We start from the raw sequence: 20,531 nt of genomic DNA on the forward strand, positions 1-20,531 counted from the left end.
GACACTTCTAAACCCATTGTATTATTTATCCCTCAGAACAGCTCTAAGCTTAGAGTAAATCTGAGTACCTTGCTTCCCTCCCCACTCGTCCCCAACATCTCCTGTTTAAACCGGTGAAGAAACTGAGACTCAGAAAGAGGAACAGATCGAAGGTCACTCGACTGAGAGATGGTGCCTGGAACCTAGGTGGGGTTGGCAGATTCCTCTATCTCACATATTGGATACTGTTTATTTTAAAGGAATGCTATGCTGAAAGAAAAGTAGGGAGCTGAAAACATAGCACCTAGTAATCCTTGTCCTTTTTAATTAAAAAGGTAGATTTTCATACCCTATAAAGCAATCAGTATAGAGCATGGAAAGTCTGTATTAGCATATGGGGGTGTGGGTACATTGACTATAAAAGGGTTTTTTTTATAGTTCTCAAGGCACATTTATTATCCATTATCTCATTTGATCTTCTCAACCATCCTGAGAGGCTGTTGGATGACAAATGCCTACATTTTATATTTGAAATACTGAGCCTGGGAGAGGGAAGGACTTTGCTGAAAGCCTTGGCTAGCCTAGCCCACCCAAGGTGTCTTCCTGTGGCTCCCGGTGGCTTCCTTCAGGGTCCCAGACTATCGCTGCTCACAAGCCTGGGGGAGCTCCAATGAACTCTGACTCACTAAGGGTTAAGCCACATAAACTCTTTTATGAGTGGTAACCATTTAATGGGCCCTGTAAAAAGGGCCCCTCACTATGCTTGCTGGCTGCTTTCCCCTGGAAAGGGGTAACCAGCAGGGAAAAGGGCTTGGGAAGGTGGTGAGGACGGAGTGGGAGGTGACAGAGCAGCTGAGACCCTGCAGTCCTAAAGGCTTCTCTATGAGTTGGGAATAGTTCTGCAAGCTTCCAGGAGATCATGTTGAGAAATGATACCTTCCCCAAGGAAAAGGACTTGGTCACAAGCAGAGAAACTTCCTGAGATACTTACCAAATTCTTTTTAAAAAGATTCTTCTTGGGCCAAGCATGGTAGGACACAACTTTAATCCCAGCACTCAGAATGCAGAAGCAGGCGAATCTCTGTGAGATAGAGGCCACCCGGGTCTATGTAGCAATTCTAGGCCCTCTGGGGTTACAGGGAGACCCTGTCTCAAAAAACAAAACAAAACAAAAATAATAAAAGACAAAGAAACAAAAATATTATTACCCACTAAGTTTTTGACATAGATAGTCTTGGGTGATACTTTTAAGACTTTGAGTTTGGTGATGTGCCCATTTCACAGCCGAGGAAAGTGAGGATCAGGAAATTTAAGGCCAGTTAGATGTAGCTCAGGGTCATCCTCAGTGTGCAGGGAGATTAGAGTTTCAGCCTCTTGCTCAACTCAAAAGAATGGGGCTAGTCCCTACACCATCTGCCATCTCTTAGGAAGTAAGGAACTAATCCCTGAGCTAGCTGAAGGGAAGGGTCTTACTGGACCCAACATGTCTTTTTTCCACAGACCTGGGCACTCAGAAGCAGCCCTGCAGGTCAGTCCTTGGAGCCAATAGTCAGGAAGCCTTTTCCTGCCTGTCCTCTGAGCCTGCAGGACTCCACCAAGGCTGGGCTCTGAGCTTCAGCCCTCTCAGGGTTAAACAGTAACCTTTCCACTGCTTGTGGTTGAGCAAATGCTGGCAAGGAAGAAGCCCATCCTTGAGCAAACAAGAGCCCGGGTTGGGCCCTCTCCTTCCCCACCTTCTGGAACTTGGAGATTTTCTTTTGCCTTGAAGTCCCCAGACTGATTTCTCAGCTTAGGAAAATTGCCCTAGAAAGCTGGGCTGGGAACATGCTTCTGTTATCGTATGAAAGAAAGAAAGGTTTGACCTGGGGTGGTTTTCCTTCTCTGAAGGTGAGGATGAAAGAGAATCTTAGATGGGAACTTAAGAATCAATGTTACCTTTAAGTTTTCAGATTGAGGATTGGAGGACCGGGATTGTTTTTGGGTTCAGGTTACCCAGAGAGGTGATGACTTTCTGCACTTGTGTTTTACTTAATCATAACCTACTTTGTGCCAAGTGCTCTAAGTATAGAAACATGTTTGATCTCTAACCAGTGTCCAGGCTAGATGTATTCACCTGCATTTTACATAGGAGGAACATGGGGTTCAGAGAGGTTCGGTAGTCTGTATGAGTTAGCACTTACTGTAGCTAGTAAGTGGGAGAGCTTGGAGGAACCTGCTCTCCTGGCTTCAAGGTTCTGATACAGGTACCAGGAGAGATTCTAGCGATCTTCTGCTCCCGCCCAGGGTGCCCTTCACTAACTGAATTCTCTGCCATTTCTACCCTGCCATTTCCTTCTTCACTTTCCATTTGTGATGGGTCCAAGCCTAATTGTTTACCAAGCAAGTGTGAGGATGACAAAAACTGTCAAAAATGGTGTCTAGTCCAGTCCAACCCCTAATCACTACCCTGTTCCCAGCACCTATAACAGAGCTCAGCCCTTCATCAGGCCGATAAATATTTGTTGAATAAATGAATATATGAACGTACATGTGCTATCCCAGGGCCTTCTTCTTCCCCTTCAGGTTCTTAGAACCAGAGGAGCCAAAGCTCAATTAGAGATGTGTGTGTGTGTGTGTGTGTGTGTGTGTGTGTGTGTGTGTGTAGGCTGGGATTACACTGAGGGAGCAATTCCAATCTGTGGACACGGGTGACACCTGAGGATGCAAAATTTCCCCTAAATAGGCAGAAACAAATTTCATGATCTGTGGCTATCCACACCTTAATGTTTTATAAAGAGCGAGTGACTTTTACAGCCTCTGAGTAATGCTCACTAGGCTTCTAGAAAAAGCCTGCCCTCCCTCTGATTGCATACATCCCTCGGGCTCTGACCTACAGTGTGGAGGGTGTCCAGCTTGGGGGAAGGCACATCATAAATGCTAGGAATTTCTTCTGAGGTGTAAAACTTTTACATCGTTTGAAAGTTCCAGGCAGGCTATGAATGAAAGCTGTTCTGAGTTCCAGAACTAAGAACCCGAGGAAGTCATCTTGAGGGTGGTTTAAAAGTCTGTTGAATTCTCCAGGGCTTTGGCAGAAGGAAAACTTGCCATAACTTTTTAGAAGAAAGCAAAAATGCAATTTTCTTTAACCTAAAGAAGTGTCTGTTATAGAAACCAAATGATTCCTAATCTTATTCCATAGCCTTTAAAAGACGTAAGGGGCACTATAAAATATGATGGAGGCCCTCACAGCCTGTCCTCACATGACCTGTCCATCTCAAGAAAGTATCAGCACTGAGGAACCCTTCTAGGGGGTCTTCTGGTGTGGGGGCCACTTGTGTTGGGGCCCCACGAATGTCCGATTTCAGCTGAGTTCTCACATAGGTGCCGGGTCTGCAGTTCCATCAGCTGAAATTCCACTTTAAATAAAATCTCTTTCGCATTTTCACTTTTCTGAAAAACTTGGATTCTAGCCAGACTTGCCCTGGGAGCAAGTATTGCATTTTCCTCCCTGCTTTGAGTCTGATCAGAGATTATTCATTTATGAATGGGTGGCTGTAAAAACTTGCCTCATGCATATGAAAGTTGAACCTGGAAAATTTTAATTGCCATGAGTTTTGTTTTTATCGAAAGGGCTGTGGCAATGGGCAGAAGGACACCTCTCTCTCTCTCTCTCTCTCTCTCTCTCTCTCTCTTTTTCTCTCTCTCTCTCTCCCCTCTCCTTTCCTAAATTAACTCCATGATCTGCACTTTTTAGTGATGCGTGTTTAAAAGGCACTGATTGAATGGCTATTTGATCCTTTGCAGATCATGATTCTGGAAGGAAGTGGTGTAATGAATCTCAATCCAGGCAACAACCTCCTTCACCAGCAGCCAGCCTGGACGGACAGCTACCCCACGTGCAATGGTAAGGGCTCCGTGGCATTGTGGGTGGCATTGCCCCTGCCTGCATCTTCTCTTGGTCTAACTCCGTTTCCATCTTGATGCCTGAAGAATACAGAATTTATTCAACAGATGACAACAGATGACAAGTCTCAATCTCAATCTCTCTCTTGCCTCTTTCTCTCTCTCTCTCTTACACACACACACACACACACACACACACACACACACACACACACCCCCCAATGCATGGACATGGAGTTAAAGTGGAGGGGATTATAACAGGTTAAACTTTTTAGCTCATTTTCCAGTACTTTTCGTGTAAAAGGGAAAGAAATGAATCAGGGAACCAGGTCTTGTCTTCAGTGCTTTACTTTAGAATATACGGGCTAAAAGTGGGAAGATCTGGTGGCTTGTAGGTCAGGTTTGGTGATACAGCTTGCGGCTTACAACAAAAACTGAATGAAAGGTCCACATCTCACTTTGAAGGCGTTCAGCAGAGCCAGGCTGCTGGGTGTCCAACACCTCTGGATTTAAGAAGCACTGGGGCTCAGTGAGCCCCTCACCTGTTGCTGATTTCCTGACCAGAGACTCTGCTGCTCTTGTTTACCTTGACACGTGGATCTGTCCTGTTAGCGAGGAGAGTTTTGAGAGACAGCAGTGGAGGGTAATATTCTCCCTGAAGCGACAGATCCACGTGGCACTCCAACTCTTTGAATTTGGAATCCCAGCCAGGCGTGGCAGGAAGCATGAACAGGTGGCCTTCCTGTATTAGATTACTTGTCTCATCAAACTGCTGGCCTTTCTGGACAGTTACATATTCTGTGGCAGGCGGTGAACTTGCTGTGGGGACTTAGAAAGAGGCTCCCAAAGAGAGCAGGAAGTCTTGGCATCCCCAAAACATCCTTTTTACTATTTGCTTTGGAGAAAACTGAAGTGATAGACTTAGCAGAGAGTAGAATTCGGATGGTAGTTTTGTTTCTTTTGCTGAAGAGCCTCCGAAGAAGACCCTGCTTTTCATCAGTACTGAAGGGGATGGGGAAGTCAGCTGAGTGACAGAGAACAGAACTCCCTGGGTTTTCAGTGTTTTCCTGAAAGAAGAAAATCTAATGGGCTCTCTGACAGAGGAGGCATCTTCCCCCAGATCACTTCAGGAGAGTCTCTGACTCTCCTCTCCCAAATTTGAACAGAGTATCAGAAACTGCTTTTAGTTGGCCTTACATTAAGTACGCAGGAGAGAGGATCCCAGGCCTATCAGTAGGATATTGAAAATTGCTGCCTATTCTTGGCAAATCCAGAGCTGCACTATTAGAGCAACTCATTATTTTAGGAAAAAGCAATCAGATTTGTGAGATTGAAAAAACAATAACTGCTTCCCACCCTTAACCAGCTGCATGTGTGAGACATAATTATAATAATAAAAATAATAATAGGGGCATGGAAATATCCAGTATAAACCTTGTGTATTTGGAGATATTTCTATATACCTAAATTTTCAGACTACATTTTTCCAGTCCTTACCCTCCATCCCTCCTAAGCTTCCCCTATAGGAGGGAGCTGTAGGGCTGCAATTGTTTCAAAATAAAGCTCATCCTGAGAGTGGTAGATATCAACGACAGTCACTTTTTTTTTTTTGTCTTTTTTGAGACAGGGTCTCCTTGTAGCCTCAGCTGTCCTGGAACTCACTATGTAGACCAGGCTGGCCTCGAACTTACAAAGATCCGCCTGCCTCTGCCTCCCAAGTGCTGGGATTAAAGGCATGTGACAGTTACTTTTAAGCTCTAAATGATCTTGATCTCCTGTTCTTGTGCTTCTGAGGTCTGGAAACAAAGGCAGCATTCTGAAGGGTAAGAAAAGAGGGATTGTATACAAACTTTTCCCCTTTCTGCCCCTCACCTGGGAGCATGGAGAGTTAGGTCATGGGCATTATGGGAATGGAGCCTTGACTCTCCCTCTCATTCCACAGTCCAGCAGTGGCACCACCATGGTGAAGCTTGCTAGGAAAGTAGACATTTAGGCCTCATTCCAGACCTACTGGATCAGAATCCACAGTTGAGCCATAGTCTCCAGTAATTCCAGCAACACTGAAGTTTTGAGTACTGAGCTAGTATAATTTTGAAGGAACAGTTAAGGCGTAGTTTCCTTCTAAATACATTTCCTCCATAGTTTCATAGAATACTGTCCTCTGGGCATGGCTCTGTGGTTATTCAAAGGAGACCCTCATAAGATGGGACTTACTCATATTGCTCTGTGGAAGGGGAATTCACAAGGTGCACAAGACCCCATGGAGATATAGAAGCACTTGACAACTGATGGGTGGGTTGAAGGAGACTCTTTGGTGGTACAGCTGTTTGGAGTTCCCCACAGTCCTACAAGTAACATCTCACCCGTGTTCTGTAAGCAAGCTCAGTTAAACTCAGTGATTCGCCAAGCTAGACTTGGGTGGTATTGTTTCTTTGTTCTGTTGTTGGTGCCCTATCTGGGGTGAAGAGATATTTGTTTATATCTTCTCAGGAAAAGCCATGTGACAGTGGTTCATTTCTTGAGTCCATGTTGCATTCAGTTACCTTTCCTCTGCTTTAGCTTGCTGGGATGCAAAGTGTCTGCTCCTTGGCTTTGTGTTTCACGTTTTTTTTTTTTTTATTTATTATTTTTATTTTACGTGTATGAGTGTATTGACTGCATGTGTGTAAGTGCGCCTGTGTTGTGCATTGCCTGTGTAAGTCAGAAAAAGCCATCCAATCCCTTGGAACTGGAGTTATGGATGGCTGTCAGCCGCCATGTGGGTGCTGGGAATCGAACCCCGGGTCCTCTGCAAGAGCAGTCTGTGCTCCCAACCACTGAGCCACCTCTCCAGTCCCTGTACTTCACTTTTTTTGGAAGAGAGCTCTTCTCTTTGATCTCTGTTTTCAAAAGGCTGTGAGGTTCCCCAGCCCTGTGACATGGTTCCAGAGGCTGGCTCTTGTCTCCAGTCCCCATGCCTTTGGGCCAACTATGTGGTGCTTTCTTAAAGTGAGCATGAGAGAGTTACACATCGAAAGCTAGCACACAATCACTTCGGCAACCTTCATATACTGGGATGCACTTCACTTCTTCCCTGGTATCTGAATAATCTTGGGAATATACCTCACAATTCTTCTATATTCCTGCATTATTTGTTCTTCAGCCAAAATTGAAACATATTGAACATGTAGTGAGCTTCTGACAAGGTTGCCAAAGTAGTTTTTATAAAGGCTATGTGAAAATGAATAAGACCAAGTCCATGGCCTTGAACATAATGTTTACAAAGGAGAATAAGCCAGAACTTAGTGATCTATAAAGATAAGCAGACTACAGCAGGCGGCACTGCGAGAAACTCGACATTTTCCCTGGAGATTCCGAACTTGAAGTAAGTTGGAGAAAGCAGTGATGGCTCTACAAATTTCTGTGTTGGAAAGAGTGGTAGGAATTCAATAACAGTAAAAGGTAGACTACAAACAGGCCTGGAAGAACTGCCCAGAAGAAAAAAAAAACCAGAAGACATAGGTCTCTTCAAAAGGAGCTAGCGAAGCGTTCCAATGCCTGCTTTGCCAGTTTTATATCTAATTTCAGTGGATAATGGAGAATTACTGAAGAAAGTTGAGTGGGGAAGTGACAATGGAGCAGCTGTAATTGTCGGTCAATGGTAATAGGACATCAGCATAATTGGCAGATGAATAGTCTGTACAATTTTGGGAGAGTAGCAAAGCCATCAGAGAAAAAGGAAGCTTAATTTTGGGCCTCATCTTCAGTTGAAAATAGTCTGAGTTTGGTGTGTGTGTGTGTGTGTGTGTGTGTGTGTGTAAATGGGGTGGGAGAGAGAACTATGGTCATCCCTTTGCATCCTGGGATTCTGCATCTACAGATTCAACCAATTCCAGATTTAAAACAATACACTTGGGTGCCAGGGAGATGGCACCATGGGTAAAATGCTCGCTGTGCAAACACAACGATCTGAGTTCAGATCCCCAGTCCCCATATAAAAGCATGGTGTAATGGTTTGCATCTGTAACCCTAGCACCGGAGGGGCAGAGACAGGTAGATTCCGGAGCTTATGGCCAGCCAGTCTAGGCAAATCAGTGAGCTTCTGGTTCAGTGAAGAGACCTTGTCTCAAAAAATAAGAGGGAGAACTATGGAGGAAGACAGCACATGTATATTTCTGGCCTCCGCACACCTAATCACAAACATGTGCATGCATATATACACCATATATACACAAAGAAAGAAAAATGTGTCTGTTCTGAGAAAATACAGACTTTTTTCTTGTCATTTCTTCAGCATGAAACTATTTACTTGTATTAGGGATTCCAAGTAATCTAGAGATAATTAAAAATATATAGGAAGAAGTGTGGTTTATATGCAAATACGGCATTTTATGTAAAATGTGTAAGAGTGAGGATTTTGGTATCCATGAGGGGTTCTGGACCAATTCCCTCTGGGTAGCAAGGGGTGACTATCGTTGCTGAAACCATAGGAATATTTTCGCTTTTGTGTTTCTTTGGGGTTGGTGTGGGAAGTGACCTCAGAGTCCTTCAGGTCCCTGGTGCTATCCAGTACTCAGGAATGAGTGACTCGCTAGGAAGAACATGAAGATGACCAGCCATGATTGGGCGACCCCTCCCCATGTTGGGCACCTGCTACCCAGAGCTCATTTTGTGTTCAGCACTCGTGATTATGCCCACAGGTCCGGGGCTATGCTTGTGTTCCTCATTATATCCAGCAGCCAACAGAGCCTTGTGTCTGAGTCTAAGCCCAGGAACTAGCCGGAGCCACTCATACTGTCACATCCTATTTTGCAGTTTCCAGTGGGTTTTTTGGAAGCCAGTGGCATGAGATCCACCCTCAGTACTGGACCAAGTACCAGGTGTGGGAATGGCTGCAGCACCTTCTGGACACCAACCAGCTGGACGCTAGTTGCATCCCTTTCCAGGAGTTCGACATCAGTGGGGAGCACCTGTGCAGTATGAGCCTGCAGGAGTTCACACGAGCGGCGGGCTCTGCTGGGCAGCTGCTCTACAGCAACTTACAGCATCTCAAGTGGAATGGTGAGAAGCTCTGCAGCTGCCTGTGCTCCTCATCAGGGGTGATACCTCCAAAGTACCATTTCTCAAGACAGCGAGGTAGAAGGGAGATGAGAGGACAGGAGCAAAGCTCAGGGTGGAAGTGGGTCTAATCTCCATAAACACCCATGTAATTCAGTTCTCTTCTTATGGCTCCATTTGTTTTTAGTGATATATGCCTGGGCTGGTAATTCACATACACTTGTTGTAGCTAGACAACGTTTCCTTTACCCTTGCTAACACAGTAATTCCTAACTATTTGCTTGTTAAAGATCAGTAACAATAAAAAAAATGAAAGAAAAGAATCTTGTAGACCTATTTAAAATTTTTTTTTTGAGACAGGGTCTTGCTATGTTGTTATGTAGCTGGGCTTGAACTCAAAATCCTCCTCCTTAGTCTCCAAAATGCTAGAATTACAGGAGTGTACCAGCATACCCAGCCTAGACCCAGGTTCTTAAAATGGGAGTCTAAGGTATTTAAGAAGACATGTGAAATTGGTCTGTGTGTTTGAGAGGGGAGAAGGATCACATTTTTGTGTGGATTTTTAAAAGGTCTGTAGCTTTAAAAAAAAGAATTTAAAAAAAGTTAGAATGAATGGTCTGGATACATGTGGGCTGTTTCAGCAGTGATTTCTGAATAATTGCCCTAAAACCTCAATGACTTCTCCTCAGGTCTTACCTAGCACATTGAGAGCCATCTTGAAAATTGTCCATGGTGACAGTTTACACTTACACACACACACACACACATACACACACACACACACACACACACACACACACACACACACACCCCATACTCAAAGACCTGGTAGGTCAGATGACTTATCCTGTAGATGGTCACTGGTACTAGCATAAGCTTGCCCTGTGAGTAGAGGTAAAGTTCTAGCTCCCTGAATCTTGAAAACAAGGAATATTTAACAACAAAGAGCCAGCCAGTCCACCCTGAATAGGGCATTTATATCTCAGCAGAACCCATGTTTGGGCAAGTACCCAGGGTTCAGGAAGTGTGTCCTTCAGGAACACCCACGGCTGCCATGTGCAACAGGGAGGACCAGGGAGTCTGCTGTGGTGCTGACAGCTGTGGCAGCCATTTTGGATGAGCTCATTTAGCACCTGGATCTCCCTTCTTCCTATCCATCTGACAGTGGTAGTTGCTCATTTTTCTTTTACAAGAATCAGACCAAACAAGGCTCTATAAATAGCTCCCAGGAATATTCAGGAAGAGCAGAGTTACACTTGAAGAATTAAAAATATGTATCTCACTACCTTCAATTAATGCACGCCTTTAAGAGTCTCTGATTAAGGCCTGAGGCAGGGAGGTCCAGTGGTCATCTTTGACCTTTCATGACTTGTTTGGTCTTGCTGCTCTTGCCTCTGAGTGCCAACTGGTCAGAATTCTCATCTTGGTTTTGTTGTTTTCATTTTTGTAGACATTCTGTTTTCTTATACTAGGTAGTCTGAGTGAATTGATTCATTGAATGACTTATGGCAAAATATTGTACCCATTTTACAGATGGGAAGCCTGAAGGTCAGAAATATGAAATATTGATAATCTCTGTGAAGAAAATCATTCTAGACTCACCCACACATTTGTACTTTTATACATCATACTCAAGAGGAACTATAAACAAATAGGAGGGCATGTGGTATGGATCACTTATGTAAGTGCTGAAGAAAACTGTTTTATCCAGATGTGCCTATTCAAGATAGATTTGATCAAATTTGTCAAGATCTAGTAAAGTTAAAATGCTTTTTCCTACATTTTCACTTTAATCTCACCTGAGGTTCTGGTATGGGAAAGTACCAGAGAGGTCATATGCATAACTCTAGCTTGATCCCCTAAGTTTACAGACTAGGAAACTGAGACCATGGAAGGCAGATGTCTTACAGCTAGTAATGGAGAAACTGGTCTGATTTGTGATGTTCTATACCTGCCATATGGGATGCCTTCCTTCTATCACCAAATAACCCTTCTGATGTGGGTGCCCTGGACTACAAACTCTGTGGGACCAGGAATGGTGCCAAGGCTGGGTGGGAAGCTGCCCACAGGCAAACCTGGGTGTCCTTGTACAAGCAACTAGAAGCTCCTCAAAGAAGCCAGTTTTGTCCCTATTGAAGTGTTAAGTTTTGATGCTTTCTGTACTCTTTCTGACTTTACTGTCTGTCCTTCACAGGCCAGTGCAGCAGTGACTTGTTCCAGTCCACACACAATGTCATTGTCAAGACTGAACAAACCGGTGAGTGGGGAGAGGCAAAGGGAGCCAACTTGGCCGAGCAGAGCCTTGGGAAGAACATTTGGGAGGGAGCACCATAGACCACGTGAGCTGATTTGGCAGGGCACTCAGGGAGGTCACTTTCTTGTCTGTCTCCAGCGGGTCACCCTGCCATGACTAGGGCCTCTCTCTTAGAACCAGCAGCCTCCAACTATGTCTGACATATAGACTGGTGGTGAGCCTGCCTTTAGCCAGCACATATCTGTTTCTTTCTACCAATCAGTGTATCACCCAGATCCCTGGCCAGGAGCTGGGTAAATACAAAATCTAAGGTGAGCCTCCTTTCCAGAAAGAGTAAGGCAAAGTCTGGAAGAGCAAGGTGAGAGAAGAGAAAGACTCACCATTCTTCCACCTAGATGGGACTGAATTTCACAAGGAGGGAGCTACTGTCTTGATGTTGCAGGCAGCATAGTTTCTGGACTATAGTGAGTTTCTGTAGGGATGTCCAAAGGCAGCCAACCCCTGTCTTAAGGATTTTCCTACTTGAAATATCCTATTCTGAGCTCTTAACAGTCTACAGACTCCTAATGTATACATTCATTTAAAAAATTATTATTTTTTTATATGTATGAGTGTATTGCCTCCATGCGTGTAAGTGCACCCTGTCATGACATGCCCATGGAGGTTAGAAGGCATTGGATCCCCTGGATTTACAGTTGGAGTTACAAACGGTTGTCAGCTGCCATATGGGTGCTGGGAATCAAACTGGGTCCTCTATAAGAACAGTCAGTGCTCTTAACCACAGAGCCATCTCTCCAGCCCTATACATTCATATTTGTTCCCTTTCCTCTGTCCTAAATCTCTCTTATGGAGGTTGTCTCCTCAAAGACATGGCCATGAGAAAACTGTGCGGGTGCCACTGCTCCTAGGTCACTCCCTGTGTCCACATCAGTGAGATTATAAGCCACGTGGGCTGACCAAGTTTGCCTCAGGCCTCCCTGAGGGTTTCGTGCCAGTCACCAAGGACAGAATTTGACCTGGGGGTGATTTGTGACTCATTTGACACCAAAATTAGCCAATGCAGTTATTTACTCTTTTATAAGGGGGCTGGTCTACCATCATTAAAGAAAAAATGTAGCTGCTAAGCATGTTAATTAGGCTTTCCTAGTCCTGTCCTTCAACTTGGACATCGGGGGATGGGTTACCTAGATGGACTGTGTTTTGCAGGCCTTCCCTAGCCCTGGAGACAGATCAGGATTTGGCTAAGAGGATGGCCTTGACCTTGCAGATAGTAACAGTGGAGGAGCCAGGCTGAGATTGGAGAGGTCCCAGAGAACTTGATGATCCTCCTTGACCATCTGGACATTCTTGTGTTGCCAGTTCAGAAAAGCCGAGCTCAAGGGTGGAGAAGGAGGTCCACCCAGAGAGGAGGGGAGAAGAGGCTCACAGAGGGGCCAACACCCCCAAACCTCTTTCGTTCAATTTGTTTTTAGAGACAGCAACAGGTGTATGAGGTGACCCAACAAGGACAGAGGGTGTAACCTCAAGAGATTGGGCTTGGGGTGTCCAAACACGTATCTATGAGTTAAAATACCAGCTAAATCCCTATGTCGTAAACAGGAGGACTTAGCCAGTGAGTCAGGCTTTATACCATTTATGCTATAAAAACAAAATTGAGCTCGGCCAGTGGCTTACCACCTGGCCCTCACATTCAGAACTTTGGCAGGAGGGAGAGTGAGGCGGCCCAGATTGGGGGCAAAGGGGAGACAGGCTTGTTTTTTGGGGGGAGGGGACAAGGTGAAAGCTTTAGGCTCTTCACCAGCCAGAAAAAACAATGCTTATGTTGGAGATCTGCCTGGATCTGGAGGCTGTGTGGGAGTCAGACCTCACTTGGGGTGGGTGGAAGGGAGTTTCCTTCCAATCTGAAATCTGAAGAGTAGTCCAAGTGAGACGTGCTTCCACAGCACACAGGAGCAGCAAGTGAGGAGGCGAGTTCTGCCTCAAAGGGCCCACTTGTAAAAACCATTTGTTTGATTTGTTAACAATCTTTCCCCTTCTCCTGGGTTTTGAGGATTTAATGTCACCCCTTAAGCTAATTGGAGAAAACCTGGAGGGCAGTAGCTGTCCTCTGACTTAAGGGGAGGCACTCTGAATTTCAACTGTGATATAGCTGGTGAGATCTTTTCTGAAAGAAACCTCATCAGTTCCCCTAGGAGGAAAGAAACTCATTAATCCTTTCTTATATAGGGACATTTTTTTCATCCCTAAAAAGGGTTTCCCTCCACTCCACCCTAAAAATATTCTAGTGACTATATGCTAGGGTGTCAGGCAAGATTGAGCCAGGCTGGAGAAAAGCGAAGCATTGGTCTAGAACAGGATTCTACAGGTGCAACCTCTCTCGCTTCCCTGAAGATGGAAGGGGTATGGATCACAAGCTTAGGGTATCACAAAGCCATTCCACCTGAAGAAATCAGGCTGACGTTGTTATAAAGTAGCAAGGAGCTGAAGCAGAGTCTCGTCCCTTCTCTTGGAGGCCTCTTCCTACCCGGGTGTCCTTGATAAGCAGATGCTTCACCCTGGAGCCAACAACTGTTGACTTTCCTCATTCTCTATTCTTTGTAGATCCTTCCATCATGAACGCCTGGAAAGAAGAAAACTACCTATACGACCCCAACTATGGTAGCACAGTAGGTAACTACCTCCCTGGCTCTGAAAGCCCTTTTATTTACATTGTTGCACTGCTGTGATGTTGTGCCATCAAGAGGGGGCTCTTAATGTCATTTCCCTTTTCATTGCCACAGATCTGTTGGACAGCAAAACTTTCTGCCGGGCCCAGATCTCCATGACAACCTCCAGTCACCTTCCAGTTGGTAAGTTGTCCTGACATGGGCTGGGTATGCTTCATGCCTGTGGTTACTAAGAATTAATGAGAATTCCCAATGCCCCACAATTCTGCCTTGCTGGAATGTTTCCATTAAAAAGCCAGAATTGAGTTGTGTACAGGAATAGTTTGCACTTCTGAGCAGTATGTATATATCAAAGACATTAGCCTAGATTCCTCTAGAAGTATTTCTCTTATGGGAAACAAGATACTCTCTTAAGACAACAAAAGTTCCTCATGCTTTCTTCTCTGTTTAACAAAAATTTGCTTGGGGGATAAACTTGGTAAAATTATTTGGAAGGTTAGATTTAATTTTTAGTTGCATTCTAAACTTTCATTTCAAACAGCATTTGGCTTTAGAGAACAGTAGAATTCAAACATCTGGGACCCTGTGGGCATGGTCTGCAGTAACCACTAAAAATTCTGGAAAGCCCTGCACCTATACTATTTTTTTTCCTGTTTTTAACCCTAACATTAATGGCTCATAGGCACTCTAATCAATCAGAGAACCTGCCTTGTGTGAATTATATTCACATTAGTTGCACGGTTTTGACTGAAGGCAGCTGAGGGCTATCCCTGATCCTTGGTTGAGGCTATAACACTGGGGATCTTGGAGAGTGGTTTTCAGAAAATAGATACACACATACGTATACTATAAGAATTAGCTGAAGACTTTGTGTTGGCTCTTGACCTGGGTTCATGTTTCTGGATCACTTTGGGTCTATGAAATGGAGCCCAGGTATCAGTTGCAGGAGAAGTGCTCTTCTCTAAGCATTGACTTTGAGGCAGTGTCAGAACTGGGAGCTAGCGAGGTCAGTGTGAAAGAAAGCATGGACTTGGCAGCCCTTCCTCTTCTTTTGCTTCTGTTGCATGTGTGGTTTTGTGAACTGAAATCATGAAAGTGTTTAGTTTGAAGTTTTGTTTGGGTCAAGCCCCTTGAACAAGACAGGGCTGGGAGCCAGTGTTAAAGAATTGAGGTCGAGACCAGAGGGCAATTAGTTCATTTCTGTCTTTCTTCCTCCCTCCAAGCCCTTAGTGTGTATCATTTGAAGGGATTTGTTGATATCAGAAAGCAGGGCCAGCGCTGGAAAGGCACCAGTGTATCTGCCACTCTGGAGGAACAGGCCATCTGGGTCATTTTCTGGGGCAATTGTTGCCACTCAGGCAAGACTATGGGCTTCAGGGCTGAGGAAACCGCCTGAGTCACCCTCTGATTTTCTCTCTAACTTCCTGTGGTGCCACCTTCCAGGTTCTTCCTGTTGGGTCTTTGACTTGTGGCAAAAGAGTCTAAGTAAGAATAAAGCTGAAACAGCTCTTTCTTGAGCCTTGGGGGTTCTGAAGGTGCTCCGGCTCCCCAGGAAATTACAGCACTACCACCTCACAGTCAGGTCTTCTTTCCTTTTGTCTGTTTTGACTTAGACCTTCTAGAATCTCAGAATCAGTAGGGTCTTAAGGCAGCAGATTACACTTGCATATTCATAGTAAAAAGGAAGGCAATGCCTCCTGTATCTTTCTACTATATTTTTTGATAGTTCTTAAATCTAACTTTATGAATTTGATTTTCTTTGCCCCCCAACCTGGATCCTTGTCTTCCTGTCCCCCATTTCCATCCTGTGATCTTAACAAGCTAGAAAATAAGATAAATAATCTAAGCCTTTTATCAGAGTTATTCTCTAAAGAATCAATTCAGTGTCAGCACTTGGTGGATTCTTTGGAGTTTTAGCTCTGGTAGACATTAATTGCAACTTTATATGAGTCAGTTCCTTCAAAAATATTTTAGTTTCTACTAGATGGGACCAGAATGCCCCCAAAGACCTTTGCCATCTGCCCCAGTCTTTTAATTTCAAGCTCCTATAAAAATGGGTGCAGCTGAACATCTTTCTATGTTTTCATGCAAGTTCAAGCTATGCTAAGGCAAGGCTCTGTGTCAACTGATGGCCTCTGAGATAGTGCAGGTGGGGAAGCAGGCTTTGTTTTTATTTTTTTCTATCATCTTCCCATTTCATAAAATGGCTGCCACTAGTGTTCTGATCTGCCTGATAGTCCCCAAGCCAGTCCTGCCAACTCAGGCTTGATGTGTTTATCTATTGACTTGTTGAGCCTCAAGCTAGGGTGGCACAGTCTATTAGAACATTGAAATTTGTATATCCCGTCAAGAAATGGCTCACAGCTGAATCATATGCAAATGTGCCTAATCTTTGCTTCATGCGAAGCAGGGAGGCTGAAGACATGTGCTCCCACTTCTACCATAAACTTGGGGCTTGTTACTTCTGCCTGGACCCCATGGACCTTGACCCCAAGTGTCTGGAAAGGAAGCAAGAGAAAGCCAGGCTGGACCACCTCTGCAGAGCAAGCCATTATTTTATAACAACGAATCACTCAACCACATGGTTTACTTCAAAGGTCTGGCTTTTATTTTGTGGCAGTAGGGAGGATAGTGTGTGTGCATGAGTATGTGTGTGTGTGTGTGTGTGTGTGTGTGTGTGTGTGGTAGTTATATAAAAGTGAGATCACAGATCAAAAGACTTTAGAGCTAAGTCTGGTCAGGGACTCCATGGCTTCCTTTTCATGTTCACAGAAGAGTGACTGGAAGAAATGAATTCATCTTTTTGCCCTGGATTACTTATTTTCCCATGTAATGATGGAACACTGAGTGTGTGTGTGTGTGTGTCCTAAAGTTATAGGCAGATCTAGCTTGAGAAAATGACTGACATCTCAAAGGAAGTTTTCCCATGGTTTATCTAACCTGGGATCTTTTAACCTAGAGTCCATGAACCTCTAAGTGACCCATAGAACCCCAAAATGATTGGCAAAATTTTATTAGTGTAACTTGCATTTCCTGGGGAAGAACATCCAAGGTTTTCATTTGATTCTCAAAGGGACCTTAACCCCCAAATGATAGATCCAGTATCAGGTTGGGGCACCCATGCAGTGCTGAGCCCAGTGTGCTGAGAAACTCTAGGGTTTTCTGAATCTAACCCTGGCGGTTCTGAAATCATGGCTCTGTTCCCGCCTGGATTTCATTGGAAAATGAGCTTTGCCTGTGACCTGCTGGGTAAATGCCACTCTTTGTCTCTAGAACAACGTGGCCCTGTTAGGGTGATGCATCACTGGGGAACTTGGGTGGGTGCCAGACCTATTTCAGTGTCGTCATGTCCTGGTGGGGTGTTGCAACCTCACCCTGTGAGCCGAAGGGGGTGAGGCATCCTTGCTCCTTCCATGTATTGGTCCTTCTGGATTTCAGAGAAGGCCTCACTGGTCACAGGCCCTACTGGCGACAGCACCAGGAGAGAAATTCGTACCGAGAATGAGAGTTTCTCTCCTATTTAAACCCTCTTCTCCATCCCACCATGGCTTTTAATGAAATAGCTGGGGATGCTGAATTGTGACCAGCTGGGCGATCCACTAGATGAGCTGTCTCCACATACTGAGAAGTACAGAACTGAACTCGTACACGGCATTTAGTTTTCTACTGATGAGGGCACTGTGGAAGTGAATTAACTCCTGGAAAGACTTTTGAGAAGTATGTTCTGTGCCCAAAGTAATTGAGCACAGGCCCCCATTTTGGAAAGGGCTTTTAAATGAAGCTTCTGGAATCCAACTATTGGTATTTGCCACCTAGCGCTACTTAAAGGTTGTATGACTGTAGAGAAATCATTTCTCTCTTTCTTTTTTCAGATCTTCCATAGGTACAAACTGTGGATCATAATAGTATCTTCCTCATGTGGTTATTGCATGAATGACATAAGAAGATCCATGTAAAGTGCTTAGTACTGTTCTTGGTACATAGGAAGAGCTCAATAACAGGAGCTATTTTCTTCACTGTTGTATTTTATCTTACTTTACCATTTTACTTTTCGTGGTGCTGGGGGCCTAGGGCCTTCCTTGCACATGCTAGGTAAGGCTTCTACCCCTGAGCTATTCCCTAGCCCTCTTAATCATCTTAATTAGAAGTGAATGGTTCGTGGTTCATAAATTCTTTTGGAATAATGGTCTACTCTATCAAATGCATGCTATGGACCCCTCCCTATGCTCCCCACAATACTCAAAGTGCCCTTGGAGACACACACACACACACACACACACGCACCACAGAGCTAAATCATTTGCTTTTTGTTTTTGTTTTAATTGATCCATAGTAACTGAACATATTCATGGGGTATGCGGTAACAGCTTGATACCTGTGTACAATGTGTGATGATCAAATCAGTCATTAGCATATTCTCCTCTTAAACACTTATCATCTTGGAGTTGGGAGCCTCTTGGGTCTAGATTTTTGTAAGCTGTATAATAAATCACTGTGCACTGCATCTATCCAACTGTTTGGTAGAACACTAGACCTTGTTGCTCCGGGGTAACTGTGTCATCCAGACTCCTGTTGTCCCCTCCATGACTCCCTTCCCCTTTGGTCTCTAGAGTTCATCTCTGTTTCTCTGCGATTAAACTTTTCAATCTGTCATATATGCCTGAAAACATGTGGGTTTCTTTTTTTTAAAGAAGAATTTTCACTTCATAGATCCACCTCTGTCATCTCCTCTGTGGGGACAGTGAAAGGGTTGCCATAAAGAGTCATTTGTTAAACTAATCTGTGTTTCCATAGTCCACTGTGGCCTTCTGTGTTGAGCTCAGGCTACTCAATGGCCCCTTTGTCAGGGTGATTAAAATGTAACTTTGCATGCCAAAAAATGGCACTCCTCTGGCTTAAAAGTGATCCTTCTTTGTTATGAATGTTTACATTTTTGTATTATGTTATAAAAACACCCTTTGATGACCTAAATCTTTCCATGGCTTCCATTCTCTCTCAGAATGAGGCAGAATGAAGCCCTTTGAAAACCTGCAAGGCATTAATGATCAGAACCTCAGTTCCCACCACTCTGCCCCCTGGTTCAGTTTCAGTGGTTTCCTTCTACTTAGTGTAAATACTTAACACACCTCAGGGCCTTTGCGCTCACTATCCTTATCTATGGGAGGCTCTCCCCCAAATTCTCTGCATGACCAATTCCCCTACATCCTAAAGTCCTTTTATCACAGAGGCCTTCTGTGACTACTTTCTAGTAAATTGTTAACTGTTCTCACTTCCACACTTTGATCCCCATTTTTTACCCTGCATTATTTTTCTCTAGCATTCGTCATCTGTTTTGTCACTACCACACAGCCTAACGATATCAGGCATGCAGCAGGCGTTAATGAACATTCGCTAAATGTGTGGACTGGATACCTATAGGGAATAGGTAAACTAAGGCACTCATTTTTTTTTCTTTTTTCAGCAGAGTCACCTGATATGAAAAAGGAGCAAGATCATCCTGTAAAGTCCCATACCAAAAAGCACAGTAAGTTGCCTGGCTTACAGAGGCCATTGGGCCCTTCCTTTCACATTGCGCATAACTGCAGACCTCTGGTTTTTAGGCAAATATTGTCTCTGCTGCTGTCTCCATTTCCTCACTTCTAAACAGCTGGGAGAGAAAACTGAGGCTTGTTTTCTGTCAAAGTAAGTCCCTCTGCAGCTACTCCTTAAAGTGGTGCCCTCTGGCTATTTCTTTATCCTATTTTCTCTAAAATTGGGGCACTCAGTGAATAAGAACTTGTGGAAGAGGGTTGGAGATTTTCCTTTGTCCAGAAAAAAAAGGGGGGGGGGGCGGTGTGGGAGGAGGAGCAAGATGGGAAGAAATGGCTGAGATGCACCTTTCTGTCTTCGGGGAAATGCTGGCCTCCTGCTTCTGTGCGGTTCTTCTTCAAGAAACGGCTGCTTGTTCTGAAGACTCAACCCTGCTCTTTGGGAGTTGGATTTCTCCCAGGGATAAAACCTTATGAACATATATGAACTATCAGAGATATAGGTTGGAGATAGAAGAGAGAGCAGTCAATATGATACAATCCAGAAGTGGGAGAGAACTGGGGTGTTGTTACTCTTGCTCCTCCAGCACACCCCATAAAGATGTGCTCATGCGGCCCCTTGAGTGGCACTGGGGAGGAGCAGCAAAACAAATCTCCTGGGAGTAAAATCAAATTTGGGGACTAATTTCATCTCAGGAGTGCTTCATTTTTAAATTGGTTCCCCTGACCCATGTGTGATCACTTCCTCTACCCAGTATATTCCAGAAGATTCCAGAGCTCTACTGACTTAAATGTGACCAAACGACAGTTGTTGGTTTAGAGGAATTTAACTAAGAGAGGTATTAGGTAAAAATGACTAAATGTTGTTCTCTGAGGAAGCAGCACATTGAAATGAAATGCGATTTGTGAACAATAATTAGAAGAAACTCTGCCTGGATTAAGAAATTAACATCTGATCTTTAGTACTGGCCTTGCCAGGAGTTACTTGTGCCACACTGGTTAAACCACCGAAATTCTTCATGCCTGGACTGTACTGTTCTTTCTAAAATGGTTGATGTGTAATGATTCTGTATCTCAAGAAAGAAGTTGTAACTCAATCTCTCCTCTCTCTCTCTCTCTCTCTCTCTCTCTCTCTCTCTCTCTCTCTCAATTTGGCAAGTTCTATGACTGAAACGCCAGGAAATC

At 44.3% G+C, this 20,531-nt stretch overlaps 1 protein-coding gene across 3 annotated transcripts in view; it reads left to right on the plus strand.

The window, feature by feature from the left end:
* The window catches only part of Ehf (ETS homologous factor), a 38,721-nt gene that overhangs the window by 16,350 nt on the left and 1,840 nt on the right, over positions 1–20,531 (plus strand). For 2 of the 3 annotated variants that reach the window (XM_008852365.3, XM_017802992.2), the window contains exons 2-7: positions 3,763–3,862; positions 8,656–8,901; positions 11,093–11,155; positions 13,754–13,822; positions 13,933–14,001; positions 19,280–19,342. In XM_008852365.3, coding sequence (XP_008850587.1) covers positions 3,766–3,862; positions 8,656–8,901; positions 11,093–11,155; positions 13,754–13,822; positions 13,933–14,001; positions 19,280–19,342 — 607 coding nt within the window. In that variant the 5' untranslated portion in view covers positions 3,763–3,765. Of the gene's footprint in view, positions 1–3,640; positions 3,863–8,655; positions 8,902–11,092; positions 11,156–13,753; positions 13,823–13,932; positions 14,002–19,279; positions 19,343–20,531 lie in introns of those variants that run through there. The other variant, XM_029555697.1, reaches the window with a different exon arrangement.

Source organism: Nannospalax galili, unplaced genomic scaffold, assembly GCF_000622305.1.
Source record: "Nannospalax galili isolate Female #2095 unplaced genomic scaffold, S.galili_v1.0 scaffold126, whole genome shotgun sequence".
In the NCBI taxonomy this organism is placed as follows: domain Eukaryota; kingdom Metazoa; phylum Chordata; class Mammalia; order Rodentia; family Spalacidae; genus Nannospalax; species Nannospalax galili.